At 34.0% G+C, this 22,441-nt stretch overlaps 1 protein-coding gene and 1 long non-coding RNA gene across 2 annotated transcripts; one reads left to right on the top strand and one right to left on the bottom strand.

The window, feature by feature from the left end:
* Nucleotides 1-185: 185 nt before the first annotated feature.
* Nucleotides 186-11,203, bottom strand: LOC103837826 (receptor-like protein 6). The gene is made up of 3 exons (XM_018655003.2): nt 8,075-11,203; nt 4,230-7,158; nt 186-3,620 (listed from the first exon to the last, which is right to left on the bottom strand). Exon 3 carries the CDS (start codon nt 3,346-3,348, stop codon nt 400-402), a length of 2,949 nt encoding a protein of 982 aa, XP_018510519.1. The 5' UTR covers nt 3,349-3,620; nt 4,230-7,158; nt 8,075-11,203; the 3' UTR covers nt 186-399.
* A 3,223-nt stretch (nt 11,204-14,426) lies between these two features.
* On the top strand, nt 14,427-16,411 carry LOC103837822. Its single transcript, XR_626973.3, has 2 exons — nt 14,427-16,034; nt 16,110-16,411. It is a non-coding gene; the product is annotated as an uncharacterized LOC103837822 (long non-coding RNA).
* The last annotated feature ends 6,030 nt before the right edge of the window (nt 16,412-22,441 follow it).

Here is a 22,441-nt window from a genome sequence, read left to right as displayed (position 1 = left end):
ACATTTTTGCTCTACTTGCTACTTAACTTGCCCTTCACAGATAGTAAAACTTTCGGCTTATACTTGACTTGCTTTAATCCGATTCTATGATTCCTGTTAACACTTTCATCCTTTGGAAATTGCTAATAGTTTAGGGTCAGTGTCTCAGTGATACGTTTGTTTGAAACTAAACCAACTCTCAATAATAATCATAAACCGGAGATAACCATCAAACAGGATCCAAGCTCTGATCAAGTTACAGAGTGGCCTAGACATGACTCTTGTTTTGACACTTCATATATTATACATAACGTTTGACATATCACTATTTTTCGTGCAATACAACAAATAATACTAAAATGCAATAACTTTATTGAACAGAACAGTAATGCTTAGGGGAGTGAGGCTAAGGAGCGCGCTTCAGTTCTTGTTTCTGCCAAGATTCTTCTTGATGTATCCGATAGTAAATCCAAATACAAGTCCAGGTGCAAAGCCTAACCCTGCTGCTACCCAACTGAAACTTTCCTCCTCTTCTTCTTCTTCGGATGACACTGGTGGTTCAGATTCTGGTGATGTTTTTTCCCTGCAAATATCCTTAAGGGAAGGACCAAAGAGTCCAGGGTTGCCCTCGTAGGAAGAGCAGTTTTGCCGCTGGAACTGTGTACCTTGTGGTATTGAGCCCACGAGCTGATTATGTGAAACATTTATCCACTCAAGAGAAGAGAGATCGCCGAGCTTTGGAGGGATCTCACCAGAAAGCATGTTTTGGGATAGGTCCAGTGATTCCAGCGCTGTAATGTTTGCCAAAGATGATGGGATGTATCCTGTGAAAGCGTTGCTTGACAGATTGAGAACGTGGAGTTCCTTCAAGAGACCGATTGATTCAGGGACTTGTCCGTGGATTCTGTTTCCTGAAAAATCAATGGCTGTGTAGACAGTGAGGATACGTTCCATCACCATTAATACTCCTTTATTCATCAACACAACAGAACTGTAGTATCTGTAGTTAAGAGAAGAATTCCCGATGTAGTGCGGTTGTCTATCCTTATCTTCATTCGAGGATATTGCAGTCCAATTCAGGAAGTAGTCAGATGGTAAGGTACCGAGGAAGTCATTATTTGATACATCAATGATTTTCAACTGAGGAAACCCGAACCAAGCCCCATCGGATTGATATAACTTTCCATGAAATTTATTGGATCGGAGGACAAGAACGTGTAGCTTCTGCAAGGAACTTAACTGGAACGGGAAAGTGTCATTGATTTCGTTGCTCTCCACATTTAGAACTTCCAGAGCAGAACAACTGGTTAGAGATGCAGGTAGTTCTCCCTCCAATCTGTTGTGGCTGACGTCAATCGACTCTAACTCGTAGGCATGCATGAACATGTCGGGAAGACTTCCACTGAGGCTATTGTTTCGTAGATTTAAATCCGCAAGAGAACTCATGTGACTCCCTAAACACCGAGGAATTGACCCGTGGAAGTTGTTGTTGGATAGATCTATGATGGTAGGAGAGGATTGTCCACCACATAACGAACGAGGTATCTCTCCAGTGAAGTTATTGCTCGAAGCAAACAAGTACGCTATAGATGTGGATGGGATAAAGAGTCTCCCCTGGAAAGCATTTGACCTTAGATCTAACATCTGGATATGACTTCCAGGTACAGCTTTCAAGGATCCATCAAAACCGCTTAGGGAGTTGTGAGAAAGATCCAGATCTTGCAGCTCTTGTAGTCTCCATAACCAGTCTGGTACTTGGCCTTTGATGTTGTTGTTGGAAAGGTATAGATACTTTAGATTTCTCTGGTCTCTTATGAACTCAGGAAACTCAGTGATGTTGCAGCCTGAAAAGGACAAAGACTGGAACTTTGATGAAAAATCAGAATCTGAAGTGATGTTTGCTGTTGAAAGAGGGATGCCCGAAAGATATAGCACTACTAGCTGTTTGAGAGAAGAGAAGACATTTAAGTCAACTGGACTACTGACTCTGAAATTGTTAGATATAAAGGAAAGATCTTGTAAATTAGAGAACAGAGAGACATTCTCGAATCCAACGAGATCACTGAGTTGGTAGTCGTCCAATTCGAGTTCTGTCAGTGAAGAGATTTGTAACAGATACGAAGGAACTGCTCCTGTAAATGAATTACCAGAGACAGAAAGGCTTTCCAGTTTGGAGAGTTGGCCAATGTTAGGTGGGAGGGAACCTGTGAACTGGTTGGAATCGAGAAAGATAACACTTAGTTTGGTCAAATTGAGTAGTGCAGATGGAAAGTTCCCGGTGAGCTGATTACTGGAAACGTCAAAGCTGATCAACTGTTTTAGATTGCCAATTGAAGATGGGACTTCACCAGTGAAATGATTTGAAGAAAGACTGAGACTTGAGAGATTAGAAAGTTCACCAAGTGAAGATGGAATCCTCCCAGAGAAATTGGAATATGCGAGGGTCAAATCAACTAAATGTTTAAGGTTGCCGATGGAATCAGGTATGATACCTGAAAACGATGTTTCCCAAAGGCGTAAGACTTGCAGAGAGTTGTTTCTATGAAAAACAGGAAGGCTGCCTCTCAGGACTGGATTGTAATCCAATATAATGGACTGTAAGCTTGGTATCATGAAAACACCGCTTGGAAACTCTCCAACCAGAGAGCATCGCTCAAGATGTAGAGATCTTAGAGAGAGCATGTATGAAAACTCGTGTGGGATTTCTGAAGATATGTTTACGTAGCTCATATCCAAGGCTGTAAGGTTCCTCAGGTTTCGAGCAAGTAGACGGAGAAAAAAAGGTGGGTTTTTAATGGACAACAACAAACTTGGAGAAGGGGAATAAATAGAAACATAAGAAGATAGATCGAGAGACACCAAATTGGTGAGCTGGAGAATTTCTCTTGGGATTTGACCTTTCAATGAAGACCGAGAGAGATTTAGTGTTTTTAACAACATGAGATTGTAGAACTTATCTGGGATCGGAGAAAGAGTGAAGTTGTTGTATGCAAGGTTCAGACTTGTGAGATGTTTCAGTCTAAAAAGACTAGAATTGGGTTGGAACTGACCATGAAGACAGCTGCAACTAAGGTCTAGACCAATCACCTTCCCCGACTCAGTATGGCACGTTACACCATCCCAGTTACAACAGTCCGTGCTGCTGTTCCCCCATGATTCCGTCTTCGGGTAAGAAGTGATCGAGTAACCATCAGGCTTCTGAATCTTGAACTCCGTCTTGAGCTCGAGAAGAATATCTCTCTGATCCGGATGACACAGGTCAGGTGTAAGAGAAGCAAAAGTGCTGACAAAGTTTGAAATGGAAAAGAGAAGAAGAACAATGGCACGAAGAAAGAAGCTGAATGATGATGAATAGTTTGAGCCTATCATAGCTTTTTGCTGTCAATAGCTTAATGGATGCCTCTCTATATAAGAATGTTCTGTATCTCTCTCTCAACAAATAGTCATACATTTATGGGCCATTCGTTTGTTTATTATTCAACACCATTCGTTGGTTCATCCAGATAAACGTTAGGATGGATATGAAAATTACTGTTAATTAATGGTGACAATGAGATAAGTTTTGAGAATAGATCATCAAATAAGTTTTTTTTTTTAACTGGCTAAAATTTTCAAAATTGGCTAACTGAATCAAATTAAACCTAGGAATAATAAAGTTTTCAGTAATTTGGATATGGATCATATAGATACGCTTAAATTAGCTGAAACAGAATCAACACTATGGGCTGAGGCACAAGTAGTGAATGACCAGAGGAAGATACCACAAATAATAGATGCGATATTGCTGTCGATCCCAGGAAGATGGTGTTTACATATGAAGAATTTTGCGTTTTCAGGACAAGGTTGGAACAGTACTTTGGAAGGTTTTGATGGATTGTTGGGGGCGAGAAATGTTAGGGCTAGTCTATCGCCTCTTCATGCAGAGATTGAAGCGTTGCTCTCGGCAATAGAATGTATGAGGAATTTACTTCAATTTCCGGTTACGTTTGCAACGGATTGTTCTCAATTGCTGAAGATGGTTTATGAACCAGAAGAATGGCCAGCTTTTGCAAATTATTTGGAGACCCTGAAAGAGAGCTTCACCCGATCAGAGATTATTTATGTACCATGGACGCAAAATTCAAAGGCGGATCGTCTAGTGCGCAGTGCTAGAAAGCAATCGTCTTTTATCGTTCACATGGATTCAGATCACCCGGTTTGATTTACAGAGTCAGCTGTATTGTTGACGATAAAAAAAAAAAAAATTAAACCATTTGTAAAGAAAAAAATCCAGTGAAAATTAGAGAATGTCGTAAAGCCTTTATCTAAATGTACGATTTTGTTGTAAATGAGCAATAAACACAAGTTCAATGAACTTTGTAACTATTCTGCAATTTTCTGCCAAAATTTAAAATACTTTTAAGTTTTAACCAAAATTGTAAACTATATCTTCCATCAAAATTATAAAATTACATTTTTCGTCAAAACTTCAATATCATATTTTTAACTAAATTTACTAAATGATTATTTTTAACTAAAACCAAAAAACATATTTTCACTAAAACCCCAAAATCATAATTTCATCTAAAAGCTACAATATTACATTGTTTTTCTCCCAGATCCATAAAATCATATTCTCTTTTTCCAAATCTGTAAAATAAAAATTTATCTAAAACCACATATTTTTACCAAGGACGCACATATTTTACGATAAACCACAAAAAAAATGTTAATTCTCTAACATGTACAAAACTACATTTTTACTAAATCTAGAAAATCACATTTATCACCAAAACTTCAAAACCATATTTTTTATCAAACCCGTAAAATTTATATTTTCTACCAAATTGACAAATACGTATTAGTTAAATCTGCAAAATCACATTTTTTGCTAAAGTCAAAATATCATATTTTCTTAAAAATTATAAATTACGTTTTCTCCAAAATTTCAAAATCACATTTTTCGTCAAAAATGCAAAATCACATTTTCAAAACCGCAAGATAACATTTTCTCACCAAAAAGTGAAAAATAATTTTTTCATCAGTCCATAAGTCAAATTTATTGTTAAAATCACAAAGTCACATTTTTACAAAAATTACAAAATAAACATTTTAAAATAAACTTTGTTATTTTATTTTTTCAACATGTTTATATTTACAACGAAATTTTGTAATATATTTGGCGTACCAATTACGGACCGTCACCATAGATCTTTATCGTTGATTGTTTGTCAAAAAGAACTTTTCCACTTAAGAATTGTCAAAAAAAAATAAAAAATTACACTTTGTCAAGATAACATTTTCTCACCAAAAAGTGAAAAATCATTTTTTCATCAGTCCGTAAGTCAAATTTATTGTTAAAATCACAAAGTCACATTTTTACAAAAACTACAAAATAAATATTTTAAAATAAACTTTGTTATTTTATTTTTTCAACATGTTTATATTTACAACGAAATTTTGTAATATATTTGGCGTACCAATTACGGACCGTCACCATAGATCTTTTTCGTTGATTGTTTGTCACAAAGAACTTTTCCACCTAAGAATTGTCAAAAAAAAAAAAATTCCACTTTGAATTGTCTATCGGTCCCAATTTTGATAGCTTTGTACGCATAAAAACATACTTGACTTTGCGCTGCACTTAACATTGACAGACTAACAATGAAATCAGTCTACGCAAAGAAAAAAGATAGAGCCTATATTCCTTTTTACTGTAGCCTACCATAGTAATATTGGTAAAAAAAACTTAAAAGAACAATAATATGCTTTGATGAAATTTATTTTTTGACTAGTCACAGCGTGCTTCTTCGGATTGTGTTTCAGACAACAATTTTTTTTATCTTGTGGAAAGAAAGGAACAACCGGCGTGATGGTGCTTGGCTTTCGGTCGATGTAACAACTCGAGTCATTGACAAATCAGTGCGTAACCACATCTCATCACTCAGATACAGGGAATCACAGGCTAGAGGAACTGCTCAGACGTTGGTTTGAAGCTTTTACCATGTGATCCTTCGTCTACAAGCGACAGTTCTTTACATACTTGGGTTGTTTTGGAACATTAGATTATACATCCTTCTGTAAATGTCTACTCAAATTAGATCAATTTCTTTGGTCAACTACTCAAATTAGATCAAAATATTTGAAATTTCAGTAAAAACTCACTTAAGTTTAATTTATCTTTTTGTTATTTGGTCGGTCATCAATTTAAAATTTATAAGTAGTATACTAGTTTTTTTTTTTTTTGGATTTTTTAGTTTTTTTGTTGTAATTTTGGATTTTAAAATATTTTTAGATAACATAAAGAGTACTCAAATCTGAACCGAACCTTAATTATACATGTGATCTCTTATGTATAAACATTTGCTGACAAAAACAAATAATTCTGATTTTCAGTTTTTTAGTAAGAAAAATAGTTTTGATATTTTTTGTGTATTTATATAAATAAAAGTTAATTTGTGAATAATATCAATATAGTAAACTTATTTATGCATCCAAATCAAATAAACCAAATCTCTCTTTTATAGAATACAAAAATGATAAATTTTGATATACGAAAAGTTTAAAAAATATTTTACTACAAAATAATTCAGAAGAAATTGTTTAAAATACACTAATCAGGCTACCACTTCTCAAAAATATACTTAATCAAACAATACTTTAACTTTTGGATTTAGGATTTAGTAATTATTGTTTAGGGTTTAGTATTTAGGAATGAGGTTGGTTTATAAGCTTCTATAAATGTCTTATACATCATTCTTAAACATTTATAAATGATTTAAGAGAGTAAATTTAATCTTTTATATCACAAATTGTAAGTATTTACGAAAATGATTATCATTTAAGAGTAAATTTGTGGTATCAAAATTGTCGTGAAATTAAAATTCCCCCATAATTCATTTGAAACTGTGAGAGTGAATAAAAATCTAAATAATTCCATCAACCAATTAGAATTTAACAATTATATCATCTTATATTTATTTGTCAAAAAAAAAATATCAGACATTCACTCTCTTTCTACTTGTGTCATTGTGTGGATTATACCAATTCAATTTTATTGGTCAATATCTTTAACGTGGGTCTTACTTTTTGATTTTCAACTAGTGGGAATACGGTTTTTTCATACCTGAGAAATTTCTAAACATATCTAGACTCTCATGTTCATTGACCACGTACATAAACTCGGTATTACAGTTTCACCTAGGGCTGTTCAATATGGTAAAACCGAACCGTACCGAACCGAACCGAAATAGACAATATGGTTTGGATTTGGTATATACCATATAAACCGAATGGATATAATTTTATAAAAACCGTAGGATTTGGATATGGTTTGGTATATAACCGATTAAACCGAATAAACCGAACAAAACCGATTAAAAGTAGAAACATGTAAATATGTATCTATTTTATAACAATACATGAAAATCTATTTGTTTTATAAGTTAAATTTGTGTTAAATTACTATAAACCTTATATAATTTGTAAAACACTTGAACTATAATTAAATAACAATACATCGCAATTCAGACATCTTATTTTCTAAGTCTTTTTTTTATCTTTTTGCTTTATTTTAGTATTCACTAAATTAATATGAAAATGATAAATTTGATGGAAAATAATTAATGAAAAATTTTCACAACTTTTTTCTTATCTATAAACAAAAAGAGTTTCGTGTTCAATCGAAAAAGCATAACTTTAATGAACACTAAATATGGAAGAGTGGAAAAACTTTTCTTTCATGTTTCTGTTTTGTTTCATATTTTTATTTTCAAAATTTCAAGCTCTCATTTTAATTATAGATTTGATGATTTTATTTGATGGTAGAAGCATTTTTACGCTTTTGTTCATTTATTTGAACATGTAATATATTTTTAATAAATGACTGTGTTGACAATATGACTCTAAAATTCATTTTATATGATCTCAAACTAAATAATTATGTTTTTTGGTATAAAACCGAATAAACCGAAAACCGACGGTATATAAACCGAACCGAACCGAAGTAAATATGGATTTAGAATGGTAGTTATATTTTACTAACCGAAATACCGAAAACCGAAAAAAACCGAACCGAAACCGAACCGATATCCGGATTGAACACCCCTAGTTTCACCATACCCCAACTTTATTTAACCGATGTAAACCAACTTGACCGCGAATCTGTGAGTCCACCGTTAATTAGATCAGATGGAAAACGACGTCATCTGATTTTAAAAAAAAATTAAAATGAAAGTGCCAATACGACATCGTTTTGCCTATAAAATCATTTAAGCTTCCATCTTCTTCTTCATGTGGACATCATGCCGAGAGTCCAAGTTTAAGAAGTGATATGGATAAGCTTTTATGACGTTTGGTGTTGGACGTTTGCTGTGTGTTTGTTGTTATGCTTTGGCTTTTATGACTGTTTTACTTGTTGGATATATGTTTATTCTTTTTGGTATGCCTCGATTTTTATAACTATAGGTATTGATGATTTTGTTGGTTTTTGTTTCAACATCAGTAAGGTTTCAAATAATACTTATGAACTCTTATATTGTCTTGCAAACTTGATTACAAACACTACAACCATGGCTAAACTCCATGAAAAGTTCTTAGAGCGAGTAAAAGACAAACCACACAACCAATACAAATCGATTATGCTAGCATAAGATACATAACAACCATTACAAAACCACACACAACCGCAATTTTAAGGATCCACAATTATCTAATGCACTTGGTTGTCTTTTTTCACAAGCTTTAATAACATCTTTCATCTCGTTAATTCCCTTCTCATAGCTTTTCAGAATGGTCTCACCCAGAAACATCCCTTTTCAGATTATCAACCACTTCATGGAACTCTTCAATCTCCTCAACAAGTGACTCATCAGTCCATTTGAATAAATGAGTTTTGTCCTTCATTATAAACATTAAACAGACATGCTAGCATACGAACTCTATACTTAAATCATAATTCAAAAATCAAACTCAGTTGCCCGCTTACATGCTCTGTTCTGTGCGGCAGTGAAACAATCTCCCTAGGTTTTTGATGGTTTCTAAGTCCACAAAACTGTCGCCGCACCGCATATGGGTATTCCGCGGCCTTTATTGACAACTCGAGTTTTTTTTTTTGAACAACTGACAACTCGAGCTTCTGAATCAAATGAAGACATGTTCTTCAGATGATATTTTAGGCAAAACGACACCTATTGCGCTTTCAATTTAATTTTTTTTTTAATCTAAACGACATCGTTTTGCCATTAGCTACAGTTGAAGTTAACGGTTGACTCACGGATAATCGGTCAAAGTTGGTTTACAATACATTGGTTAGCAAAAGTTGGGTATGGTGAAAAAGTAAAATCGAGTGTATGTATGTGGTGAACGAAATTGAAAGTCTAGGTATGTTTAGGACTTTTAGAAACTCTTCAGGTACGAAAAAGCCATTTTTCCTCCAACTAGTTGAACTAAAATGTAATTCACGTCCTTTTTTTTGTCTTTCAAGTTTCAACACCATTAATGTAATTATTCAATAGTTGCAGCGAAAAATAATAATTCAGAAGTTGAGTAATATTTTCAACTACTTCCTAGTACATAGTATAAGAAGATACATCCAGTAACATCCTGCTTTAAAATTAGTAAACTCTGAGGGGTGTAAATGGTAATTGCAAAAAGTAAAAAAAAAAAGAACTGTAATTTACATCGAAACTGAGATGAGGACAAGAAGCTGTGTAGCCGTATCTGAACTGTTTGGTTTAACTGCATTGCGAGAGAGGGGGAGGGTAATGAAGAGATAATTAAAGGTCACGTCTGCACACTGGACAAGAACCATGTCTGATGAGCCAATTGCCTATGCAAGGTAAATGAAACATGTGACGACACTGAGGCAAGCTTCTTACTGTTTCACCAAGTTGGAAATCCTTCAGTATCACACAACAATATTAGAGATCTGAGATTGGATGTAATAGGACGACATGCTTTTGCCTCCAAAACCATTTCAGGTAAAAACAGAGCTCGCTTATATAAGAAAGAGAGAGAAAGGTGGGTCTTTGCTTAGTTCTCAAGACACGACGTCCCATTTAAAGCAATCAGGGTGTTTTGCTGTCGCAATCACTGCTGAAATCAAAACAAAAAGTGTTCAACTTTCGTTTTCGGAAGCACGAGTCTAGAGAGATGACTACACGGGGCAACTGGAGAACTTTCTTATTTACTCCATTTTCATTTGGCAAAACCTTTTTAAAAATATAAAAAACTACTAACTTTTTAGCCAAAGATAAGCTGAATTTAGTTTAAATATTCATTTGCATTATTTTTACCTTATTATTTTTGAATTAATCATCAGAAGAAATCGCCGTACGTATGCATTGAGCAAATGCTTTACCTTTATGCATTATGCATAATACTCCGGTCATCGAGAATTCTCCTACTCCCTTTGGTTTTCTACTTCTCTCAATTCCTTTGTTCTTCTGATGGCTTATCTCCCTTCAGAGATCTCCCCTTCAGTCCTCCTTTTGTTTGATCCGTCTTCGCCCAAGCTTGGCCCTTTGGAGGTTCTACAGCTGTTGACTGTTTAGTCTGTGACCTCTGACTTAGTGCAACTCACCACCACTTCCTCGTTGCCAGTTTCATCCAAGACTCTTCTGGTAGTGAACAAAGTGGACCTAGAAGGAGAGAAAAACGTGGTTCAAGCAGTATGCAAGTTAGTTTTGTGGTCTGGCCAAAAGTATCTTAGGGTTTTATTTTCTCAGAAATAATTATATTATACTGAAGATCCGTTAAAAACGGACCGTAACAAAACCCCAGAGATCAGAGAAGGCGCAGGGATAGACCCACTTGAAATGGTAACAAAACCCCCAAAGATCAAAACCGGCGCAGGGACGGGCCCAGTTGAAGTGTCTGGATTCATTCAATTAACACCGATTAATAACAAAAAAATGTGAGATGGTTTCTGTACGAATTTTGAATCTCGTAGGTGAGACGGTGTCTGTACGAGTTTTGAATCTCATGATAAAACCATGTGAGACTGTTTTGCATCACCCAAAACATAATCTACGAACTTAACATCCACATTATACTCTTGAGACTCTATATAAAAAAATCTAAAGAGATTTCTTAGAAGAGTGAGGATTTATGATGTAGTTGGAAGAGTGAGAGTATATGATGTATTAAAGCTTACTAGATCTTGACCCGCCCGACCGGGCGGGTATTTTTTTTATGTTTTTAGTTTTTTTTGTTTATATTAAATGATGCATTGGTAATATTGAAACATAAATTTATATTAAAAATTAATCTTTGCAGCTATAATAAAAATTAAAATTAAAATTTTAATAAAATATTTTGATATAAATTTTAAATTTCCTAATTAAAATAATATAGAGGTGGTCATATTTTTTCCAATTTCAAAATCTAAGTTTCCTTAAAGACAAAGAAAATAAATTTATAAGTACATAAAATATATAAACATATTTGGAACTATAATTTCTATTAAAATAAAATTGATAAAGAAAAATAATCTTGTTGTTGTTATTTATTTCTAGAGCTTGACCCATGACCGTATGAATATTTTCTAAATTAAATTCACAATCAATTAAATATAAATCTTTTAACTTATCTCTATCATATTAATATTATAAACATTCATAAATATCAATAATATACACAAAATATTTATGTAACAAGATAAATTACATTTTTGTCTCATTCTCTCCCACAATTCACGTTACTCTTCTTATTTTTTGAACAAATTCTTCTTCTTACCTATATAAATATATTACATGCACCATTATAATTATTTACAAACTTAACATGTATATAAAATAATTTATTAGACATTTTCATAAAATTTTGATCCACAAACAAAAACAAAATAAAACATTTGAATAGATGCAAGGATCATATTCTAAAAATGGTGGTAATACAATTGACGGTTTACAAGATAATAAAATTTAAAAATATAAACTATAAAATTAATATGCTTATAAATTTTATTAAATAATTATTTAACACAGGTAAAATTTTAAAATACATATTATCACTTAGACAAAATAAATATTTATTTACAAAAATAAAGTCAAACATCTGCAAGGTCGTGGTTTAAATATACACAAATTTAAACTCATTTATAATTTCTTATCGTTACATCAAATTTATATTTTTATTTTATTTTCAATCTTAATTTGTATATGTTCCAAATTTCATAGAATTTTAACGATCATTTTATTTTCTTACAAATATTATAACTAATGTTTCATTTATAAATAGCATACTAATTCATAGTTGTCTATTTTTATACTTTTTATTTAAAAAATTGTTAGCTATATATCTTAGACATGGATATTATTATATAAATTTTAGATTTTTTATATAATACCTAATATCGGTGATACGTTTTACGCTAAAATATAAAATTAAGTACAAATATAACATCTACATTTAAAAATGTGACTACATTAACAAATATATCATTAAATACAAACACAAATTAAATACTCGCGCGGTCGCGCGGGTCAAGGTCTTAGTTGGAAGAGTGAGAGTATATGATGTATTAAAGCTTATGGAAGCTTATCTTCATACATCTTTTTGTTCTAAATGTTTTCACTTGTGTTTTTTTAAGTGTCTTCTAAATGGAGAGATAAAATATCTATTTATAAGAGAGATTTAGTCATAAAGCAATTTTGACATGTATCTTTGAGTTTGCTTAAGCTTTTAACATTTGTTACTAAGTCACCAAAGTTGGACACCAAGTAAGCTTTAGTATTAGCCATTCGTTATTAAGTTGTTTCGCTTGGTCACTAAGTTAGATTAGTCACCAAATTTACTTAGCTTACCATTTATCACCATGGACTTGCAAAATGTGATAAATTTCTTCATATAAAATACAACATTTACTTCACATTAGATTATATTTTTTACTCAGCCAAATAGATTTATAAAATTTTATTCACATATACTCATCTTTAACTCAGCTTAATTGACTCGTGAAAAATAGTTCCAACAACTATATATATCTCCAAAACAAGAACCTTACTCATGCGTGTCAAAGTGAACACAGGAAATTAAGATTAAGCTTTGTAATATCCTAGTGTACTGTAATTGAACATCCTTTGAATTAACAAAATTTTCTCCGTCAGACGTTTTGGTTTCTTGTAGATTCAGATATCTGAAAAGACAAACACTTTTAGATCGTTTGTTTCTCTAGACCCTTATCTTGGACGACAATAGTTTCGCAGATTCTATTCTCTCTTCTCTATACCCTATTTGTATGCCATTCAAGCACGAGATAGTTTTGCTTATGCTATATCCTTTGTGCTAATTTCAACTAAATTATAGTTATCGAAACAAGAGCGAGTCGTGGATACGGTTATTACGTGAGTCCAATCAAACAATGCTGGAAAAGAAATTAAACTCTTTGAGTTTGATTCTGATAACTTGTTAAGTTATACATTAGTGATGGACTGATGGGTAAACAAAACATATTAATCATACGCGCACCCACGTGCATTTGTTTGTACATGTATTCCATATATTTTAATGTCAGCATATTCTTGTGGATATTTCCTCGTATATTAATACAATTATTAGTCTGTCAGACTTTAACTCTTGTTCGATAATTTATGATTATTAGTCACTGTTTCTACTTTTGCAATAATGATGTCGATTTGATAATCTCATTCGCCATCCAGGTTATTCCCAAGTACTTCTCGAGTACTTTTATATACCAAAACATTAATTTTCTGTTGAGAAAAGAGATGATTCTACTGGGACCACAATTCCACACATTTCCATAAATCTGTGGGTATATCTTGTTGGTATATCTGGAAGATGATGAATGACAAACTATTTAATTGGAAAGTCATCTCCGGATTGACACTTTTCAACTAGTTTCCTTTAAGGTAAGAAGTTGCAGAAAACTAATCAAAAAGAGGAGGAAGTGGACGAAGATCATAACAAGTTTCATACTTTAGTTGTTGAGACAATACTTTTTGGATACCTCAAAATCTGATTTGCCAAATCGATGCTTCATGGATTGGTAATGGCAATGTAAGTGGTTTAGGATAGCATTCTAAGGATCACATGGGTATTGAATTATCCGAATTACATGTGTACAACAGAAGCCTCTCGGCTTTACATGATAAGATGGAAGGACTAATTTGGACGGCTTCATGTATGAGAGACATGAAGATTTCCTCGATCTGGTTCGAGACGGACTGCTCATACCTAGTGGATATGTCCACGAACTCGATGGATTGGCCAGCTTTTGCTTCGAAGATTGATGCTTTCAGAAGTCTACAAGATAATTTCGAAAACCTACTTCATATTTCTCAGAACAAAAAATGATCAGGCATACCAACTAGCGAAAAAAACTAGGAATATATGTATTATTTTCGCGGGCATACAAAAATGCTTTTCAGATGAACGTCTCGTCTGACCAAAACTTGGTTTAAAAAAATGGGCATCCGACAAAAAAAAAGATAATCTTGTTCATTTACTATATAATCACTACAAGAAAAAGGAGCTATTGTTAAGATTTTTTGAGACTAGATTTCTTAGTCACATATTTGTGACATAACAGACACTGATTTGTAACTGATCTTTTATGTCAAAAAAAGAGTAGTTATTTGGTCACAATATTGTGACCGGTTTTGCTGTAACCAAATTATGTCACATTTAGTGACATAAATATGACAAAAATAAATGAGACAAAATATGTGACATAATTGTAACTATGTTTATTGTTACCATGGCGACAACTATGCGAGTCTGTGACTAAAGGTTATGACTCCGTTTATATACTAAATGTTTGTGATCAAAACATTGAAAAGGATAACAAATAAAAAATGTTGTAACTTTTCAAGCACACAATTATTTGGGTGATCTTGTAAGTTTTATTTATGTATAGCTCCAGTTTTAACCATAGTTTATCATTGGTTTCAAAAAATAAACCATGATTTATCATTTTTCTTTTGTGGTTGAATATGAAACCTTTTTATAGACTAATCCCTAAACTTAAACCCTAAACTTAATTTTACATACAAAATAATTAATTTGATCTTTTAAAATTTAGAAATTAATTCTTAAACTTTAACTTCAAATATATATTTTAAAAATTTAAACCTATATACTCCAAACACTTAATCCTGAATCAAATAAGTTAAGTCCAAATCTCAAGTCTAAACCCTAAACTACATCAAACCCTATATCATAAATCTGAACTTCAAATATAGTTTTTAAACTTTAATTGTTTTTAAACATAACTTCAAAGTTTGTTTTCTTAAAAATCTTAAATCCCAAGTTTTTTTAACTTAAACTTTTAACCTTACATATACTTCAAACCATATACTCATACTTAACCTTATATCTTAAGACATTAAGTCATATACATACTTCAAACTATTTTTAAATATTTTCTAAATTTTAAACTTAAACCTCAAACTCCGAATCATATATCATAAATTTCATTTCTAAATCTATTTTTCATATCTAGAACTATATAACATGTACTCTAAAACTTATAATTTTAATAACACTTTTTTTTATCAACAATAAAACTTATAATAAACATAAAAACTAAAGAAAAATTAGAAACCAAAATTATATCGCTGTACGAAATGAGATTAGAAACAAAAACTCTAAAACAACTAACATTAAAGAATAAAACTTGTTGACAAAAAAAAAAGAAGAATAAAACTTATTCTGTCAGTTGAGAAATAAAGTATAACAGCCAAAAAGTTCCTATTGGCTGATTCACAAGCACAAGGATCAAGCTTTTCACCGTCGGATGAGATTGGATCCAATGGACCAAAGTTATTCCTTTTCTTCAGATCTCCATTCATATGCTTCCTTAACTGCTGGCCTCCGCATCTCCGCTCTTCTCATTCGTCAGAAGATCTCTGCTCCGTGTACCCTCGCAAGAGCTCTGCCTTCATCGCTCTCCATCTTCTACCGCCTCCGTTAATGGTCGTTTATTATAAGTTTTACTTCCATCATCTCTCTTCTGCATGGCTTTTATTTTGGTGCAGGTTGAATAATTGAATGAGTGATCTCTCTGTCTTCCATCATTTGATGTCACGCTCGCCGTCCACCACCACTCCACCACGGTTCGACATATCTCTCTCTGTCTCTGTCTTTGTCTCTCTCTCTTTGAATCTGATTTTTGTTTGTTTTTTGTAAAGGAAGGTGATGATGCAGAAGAAGCTTGATGGTGGATGAGACAAGACCAGCGGTGGTCGCAGTGGCTGTTGTGCGGCGGAGGCAAGGCCAGACATGGCGGCTGGAGGAGGCAAGGCGAGGCACGCATGGCCGCTTATTTTTTTTAGGGTTGAATTTTTTTTTATGATTTGGTTTAGTTATCTAAACCGAATTTTATTTTAAACCAATTTCATTTTGTAAACCGAGTTATATTTATTTCGATTTATAGACAGTAACCAATTGAAACTGAGATGTTACTATTACTGTCATACTTTTAGACGTTTAATTATGACAAATTAATTTCATAATGAATGTTACAAAATACAAAAAATTGTTACGCAATTATAGTAACGGATAAATATTATTTATTTCGTCATTGATTATTATGTTTTGTGACTAATATTTTTACCATACGAAAGATATATTAGTTATGAATAATGACGGTTTGAGACAATATATATTGTCAGTATCAATGACGGTAAAAAGACTACAATTTCGTCAATATTAGTGACATTTTGTAACAAAAGACCCATCACAATGAGTGATATAGTTGTCACATTAAATAGTCACAAATTAAGACAGTTTGATACAATTTAATAAGTAAGAAATTGCTACAGTTCTATTACTAGTATACAATGTAACTATGTGTGACGATTTGTTACAAAAAGTCTAGTCGCAAGAAATTGTGACATTTTTGTTACTCCAGAACATTTGTGACACACGTATTGTAACCATTAATAATTGGTAACAAAAACGTAACAATGATGATATTGTTACGAATTCTTTACTATTGTGACGGAAAATTTCGTCACAATATCCTTATTTTCTTGTAGTGAATATGTATTACAAAAACTACAAGATGTCAAATGAATTTCATTTATCTAAAGATAATAGTAAAAATTTATTGGTTTTACAACAAAACAAGGCATTAGAGCACTTACAACAAACAAGGCATTAGAGTAGTGTACCTAGAAGAGTTTTCATGGTTTCTCTTTTTAGAACTTGTATTTTTCTCTCTCATGAGTGTTTTCATTTTTTCTAATATTTTAATGTTTACATACTATCTTCGGTCTCACTGCTGGAAGTGATCTTAGAGTGGTGGTTTTAATGCTCGCAACGCCAATCCAAAAGAATTGTTGAGTCTATCCAAAAGTGTCAAGCTTGAGGCTTTGAAATGATTGCATACTGCCTTTAGTTTCACCGATCGAAGTAATCTTAGAATGGTGGTTCTAGTGCTCGCAATGCCAATCCAAAAGAATTGTTGAGTCTATCCAAAAGTGTCAAGCTAGAGGCTTTGAAATTATTCCAATCAATTCATACTCTTCATCTAGTTATTGTATATAGTTTTTCACAGTATGTTTATCAAATTATTTCACCACACTCTACAACTTTTTAACCTTTTCTGAGAAAAGCAAACTTTTAACTTTTTTGAAAAAAAACAAAATTTTTTAACTTCACAAATAAAGTTAAAAATGATTTCATTCCGTGCATGTAACACATAACATCAGCTACTGACTAATTGATGTCCAAATTTATCTCTTCACATATAGTAAAAATTACAATTCTTTTTTTTTTACAGCAAGAAAATTTACAGACTCATATAGACTCCGTAAACCACAGTGGTAACTCTGTATCCATGTGTATGACGAACGATAGTTGTATCCTAGCACTGCGTGCCAAGCGATCCGCCATTTTATTGTCCGTCCTCGAAACATGAATAATTTATGAGTTGGTGAAACTTCTTCTCAAAAGCTTGATATCCTCCAGGTAACTTTCAAATGCTGGTCATTCCTCTGGTTCTGAAACCATCTTCACCAATTGAGAACAATTCGTTGCAAATGTAACCTGATACTGTCTTAAGTTTTTCATACATTCCATTGCCCAAATCAATGCCTCTATCTCCGCATGAAGAGGTGATAAACTTGCCCTTACGTTCCTTGCCCCTAACAGACCCTCAAACCCTGGAAGGGTACCGAGCCAACCTTGACCTGAAAAATCATCTTTATCCTTCCAAGAACCATCCGTAAAACACCATCTGCTTGTGGTCACTAAGGGCAACCTGAACTGAACTCCAGGAGCGACCTTTGGATTATTAACATCATGCGCCTCAGTCCAAAGTCTTGACTCTAATTCTGCTAATTTTAGCGTCTCAGTCGGGTCAACATCAATATTACTGAAAACCTTATTATTCCGGCCCTTCCAAATATACCATAGTATCCATACAAACTGATGATCCTCCATTTTCGGGTTAACTCTCCAAAACAAATGATCCATATTAGTAAAAAGAGAACCAGTTGGAAAAAAATTTAGATTTAATGGAATCTTAGATAATGTCCACACTTGTCGTGCCGGAGGACATTCAAAGAAAACATGATTAACTGATTCCTCTGGATTTCCACACCGTGCACAAAATGTATCTCCTTGTATTCCTCTTGATTTTAAATTCTTTGTCACTGCTATACAACCTGTTATCAACTGCCATATAAAATGCTGTAACTTTGGAGGGAACTTCACTTTCCAAAACAATGCCTTAAGTATATCCACATTGGGACCATAATAATCTGGTGGTTTTTCCTTGTCAGGATAAATCCGTTCTACTTGATACCCTGATTGTACCGAATATTTTCCATTATTAGTGAAATGCCAACCATTCCTATCTTCCATCTGATTTCTACTCAGAAGAATACCTTCAATCAACTTTGCATCGTTGGGCTCCACCAAAGTCCTAAGTGCCTGCAAATTCCAAGTGCGATACTCCTGATGAATAAGAGAATCCACTGTAAGGTCCGGGTAACTGTTGTGAAAATTTTTATTGGCTGGTCTCGGGCGAGTGGATGGGATCCAGAGATCGTTCCATACTGAGATAGATGATCCTGTACCCACCCTTTTAATTAGTCCTTTACAAACCAGAGATCTAGCAGAGGTGATACTCCTCCAGCCATACGACGGGGAGTATGAGCGAATCGGATCCAGGGGTGAGGCATTCCTGTAATACCGTCCTTTGAAAACTCGAGAGAAAAGAAAATTTGGCTTCTCGATCAGTCTCCACAATTGCTTTCCAAGCATTGCCGTATTAAAATCATTCAAATCCTTGAAACCTAATCCACCGTTATCCTTGTGTTCACACAATTTATCCCATGATTTCCAATGCATGCCACGTGTACTTCCTCCTGGGCTCCACCAAAACTGAGCAACCGCACTCGTTAATTTCTTCACTGTGGCTTTCGGTAATCGATACACCGACATTACATGGCTTGGTAGCGCAGTTATCACTGATTTAATAATCACCTCTTTTCCCCCTTTGGTGAAAAATCTAAAAGTCCAACCATTCACCCTATTATTCAACCGATCTTGTACAAAACCAAACACTTGAACCTTGGATCCTTCTAAACTTTCCGGCATACCTAAATAAGAACCCATTCCTCCTAAATTCTGAATCCCCAATATATCTCGCAATTCCTGACGGCTTGATTCCTCAATCTTATATCCAAATTGAATTGAAGATTTTTGGAAATTAATTTGTTGTCCTGATACAGCCTCATAATCCTTTAGTATCCTAAGAATAATGTGACACTCTTCTTTGTTTGCCTTGAAAAAGAATAAACTATCATCTGCAAATAGCAGATGAGAAACAGCTGGACACGCTCGGGCTACCTTCATACCGGTTAATTGTTTCATCCGCTCTGCCTTTTTTTATATTCATAATTAGAGCCTCTGTGCACATAATAAATAAATAAATAAATAAATAAGGAGATAATGGATCTTCCTGCCGTAGTCCCCTCTTAGGGATAATGAGACCTCGTGGCTGCCCATTGAGTAAAACTTTATATTGAACTGAAGATATACATTCTCGCATTAATTTAACCTAATGCGGGTCAAATCCCATTTTATTAAGTAGGAGCCCCTATAAAACTCCACTCTATCCGATCATATGCCTTGCTCATATCCGTTTTAACTGCTATAAACTTATTTTGATAGGATTTGTTGGTTCGCAACCCATGAAACATTTCCTGCGCAATAAGAATATTGTCCGATATTAACCTTCGTGCCACAAAAGCCGATTGCGTCTCTGAAATTAAATGGCGAAGACAAATTTTCAATCTCTGACACAAAACTTTCGAAATGATCTTGTAACCAACGTTACATAGGCTTATCGGCCTTAGTTTCGCCATCCTGGTAGGTCTCTCTACTTTTGGGATCATGCAAATGTTTGTTATATTTAACCGTGAATCCATGTCTCCTGAGACCAAAAAATTATTAACCAAATCAACCACATCCTTCTTAACAACATTCTAGAAATGTTGGAAAAAGAGAGCCGTCATTCCATCTGGGCCAGACGCTTTCTCTGGATGCATCATAAATAGTGCTTGTCGAACTTCTTCTTCCGTAGCTCTTCGTAGTAACAATTGATTCGTCTGGGGGGAAATTGATGGGCCTATGTCCTCCAAAAAGCTATCAAACTCCCTTGGGTTGGTTGAGCTAAACAAAGCAGTAAAATAATCCACTGCCACTTTCTCAACACCATTCTCTTCTGTAATCCAGTTGCCCTCTTCATCATGAAGATCCACTATTTTATTTCAGATCCGGCGTTGCTTTGTCAAAGCATGATAAAACTTAGTATTTAGGTCCCCAGATGAATACCACATATTTCTACTCTTCTGGTGCCAATATTCCTCTTCATCCATATATGCCTCTTGTAATTTCCTGAAATCTCAATAATTTCCTCTTGTGACCTATTATTATCAGTTTGTACTTCTTCCAACGCATTTTGAAGATTATGAATTTTGTCCTTCCCATATGGTTGATTATTTTTCCGCCATGTTGATATTTCATGACGACAATTATTGATCTTTGTCGTAAAACCTTCAGAAAGGCCTTCCTGATTTTCTGTCCATCCTGATACAATTGATTCCATGAGTCCTTCTTGGCCAATCCATCTCTTATCAAACCTGAATTGTCCTCTTTTCCGTCCTGGAACCTTATCGTCCAAAAAAGCTACCACTGGTCTATGATCCGATCCCACCAATCTCAAATATTATGTATAAGAATGTGGGAAAAGTGTATGCCATTCCTCGTTAGCAAAGGCTCTATCCAGGCGATATCTAACCGTAAATACTTCTTTCCCTTTACCTCTTCGTCCTTGCCATGACATCTTATTACCTCGAGCCGGAAATTCAAGTAAACCACTATTTCTAATCATATTAGTAAGAGGAATAAAAGAAGATGCATTGCATAAAGCAACACCATTCTCTTCTGTAATCCAGTTGCCCTCTTCATCATGAAGATCCACTATTTTATTTCAGATCCGGCGTTGCTTTGTCAAAGCATGATAAAACTTAGTATTTAGGTCCCCAGATGAATACCACATATTTCTACTCTTCTGGTGCCAATATTCCTCTTCATCCATATATGCCTCTTGTAATTTCCTGAAATCTCAATAATTTCCTCTTGTGACCTATTATTATCAGTTTGTACTTCTTCCAACGCATTTTGAAGATTATGAATTTTGTCCTTCCCATATGGTTGATTATTTTTCCGCCATGTTGATATTTCATGACGACAATTATTGATCTTTGTCGTAAAACCTTCAGAAAGGCCTTCCTGATTTTCTGTCCATCCTGATACAATTGATTCCATGAGTCCTTCTTGGCCAATCCATCTCTTATCAAACCTGAATTGTCCTCTTTTCCGTCCTGGAACCTTATCGTCCAAAAAAGCTACCACTGGTCTATGATCCGATCCCACCAATCTCAAATATTATGTATAAGAATGTGGGAAAAGTGTATGCCATTCCTCATTAGCAAAGGCTCTATCCAGGCGATATCTAACCGTAAATACTTCTTTCCCTTTACCTCTTCGTCCTTGCCATGACATCTTATTACCTCGAGCCGGAAATTCAAGTAAACCACTATTTCTAATCATATTAGTAAGAGGAATAAAAGAAGATGCATTGCATAAAGCCCCCCCCCCCCCCCCTTCCTCCTCCTCCTCCCATCCTTTTCATGATTTCCAGTAATCTCATTTAGATCTCCAATAATAAACCAAGGCTTCGATCGTGCTAGCCCATACCGAGTTAATCTTTCCCATACTTGTTCTCTAAGCTTTTGAACCGGGTTTCCATAAACAAAAGTAAGAAAGACTTGTTTTCCCCTTAGTCACCGCTTCTATATCAATCATTCTATTACTAGAATATATGATCTTTACTTGGTACTCGTTGTTATAAAAGAGAGCTAACCCACCACTCTTCCCGTTAGTAAAAATTACAGTTCATTATTCAAAACTTAACCCTTTTCTCTACCTTTTGTGCTAACATAGC

Source organism: Brassica rapa, chromosome A09 (genome assembly GCF_000309985.2).
Source record: "Brassica rapa cultivar Chiifu-401-42 chromosome A09, CAAS_Brap_v3.01, whole genome shotgun sequence".
Taxonomy (NCBI): domain Eukaryota; kingdom Viridiplantae; phylum Streptophyta; class Magnoliopsida; order Brassicales; family Brassicaceae; genus Brassica; species Brassica rapa.
The sequence above is the reverse complement of the archived record's forward strand: the minus strand, read 5'-3'. Positions and strand labels throughout refer to the sequence as shown.

What these genes read in the sequence shown, in the direction of transcription:
- LOC103837826 (XM_018655003.2), bottom strand. Translation starts at nt 3,348, where the DNA reads ATGATAGGCTCAAACTATTCATCATCATTCAGCTTCTTTCTTCGTGCC.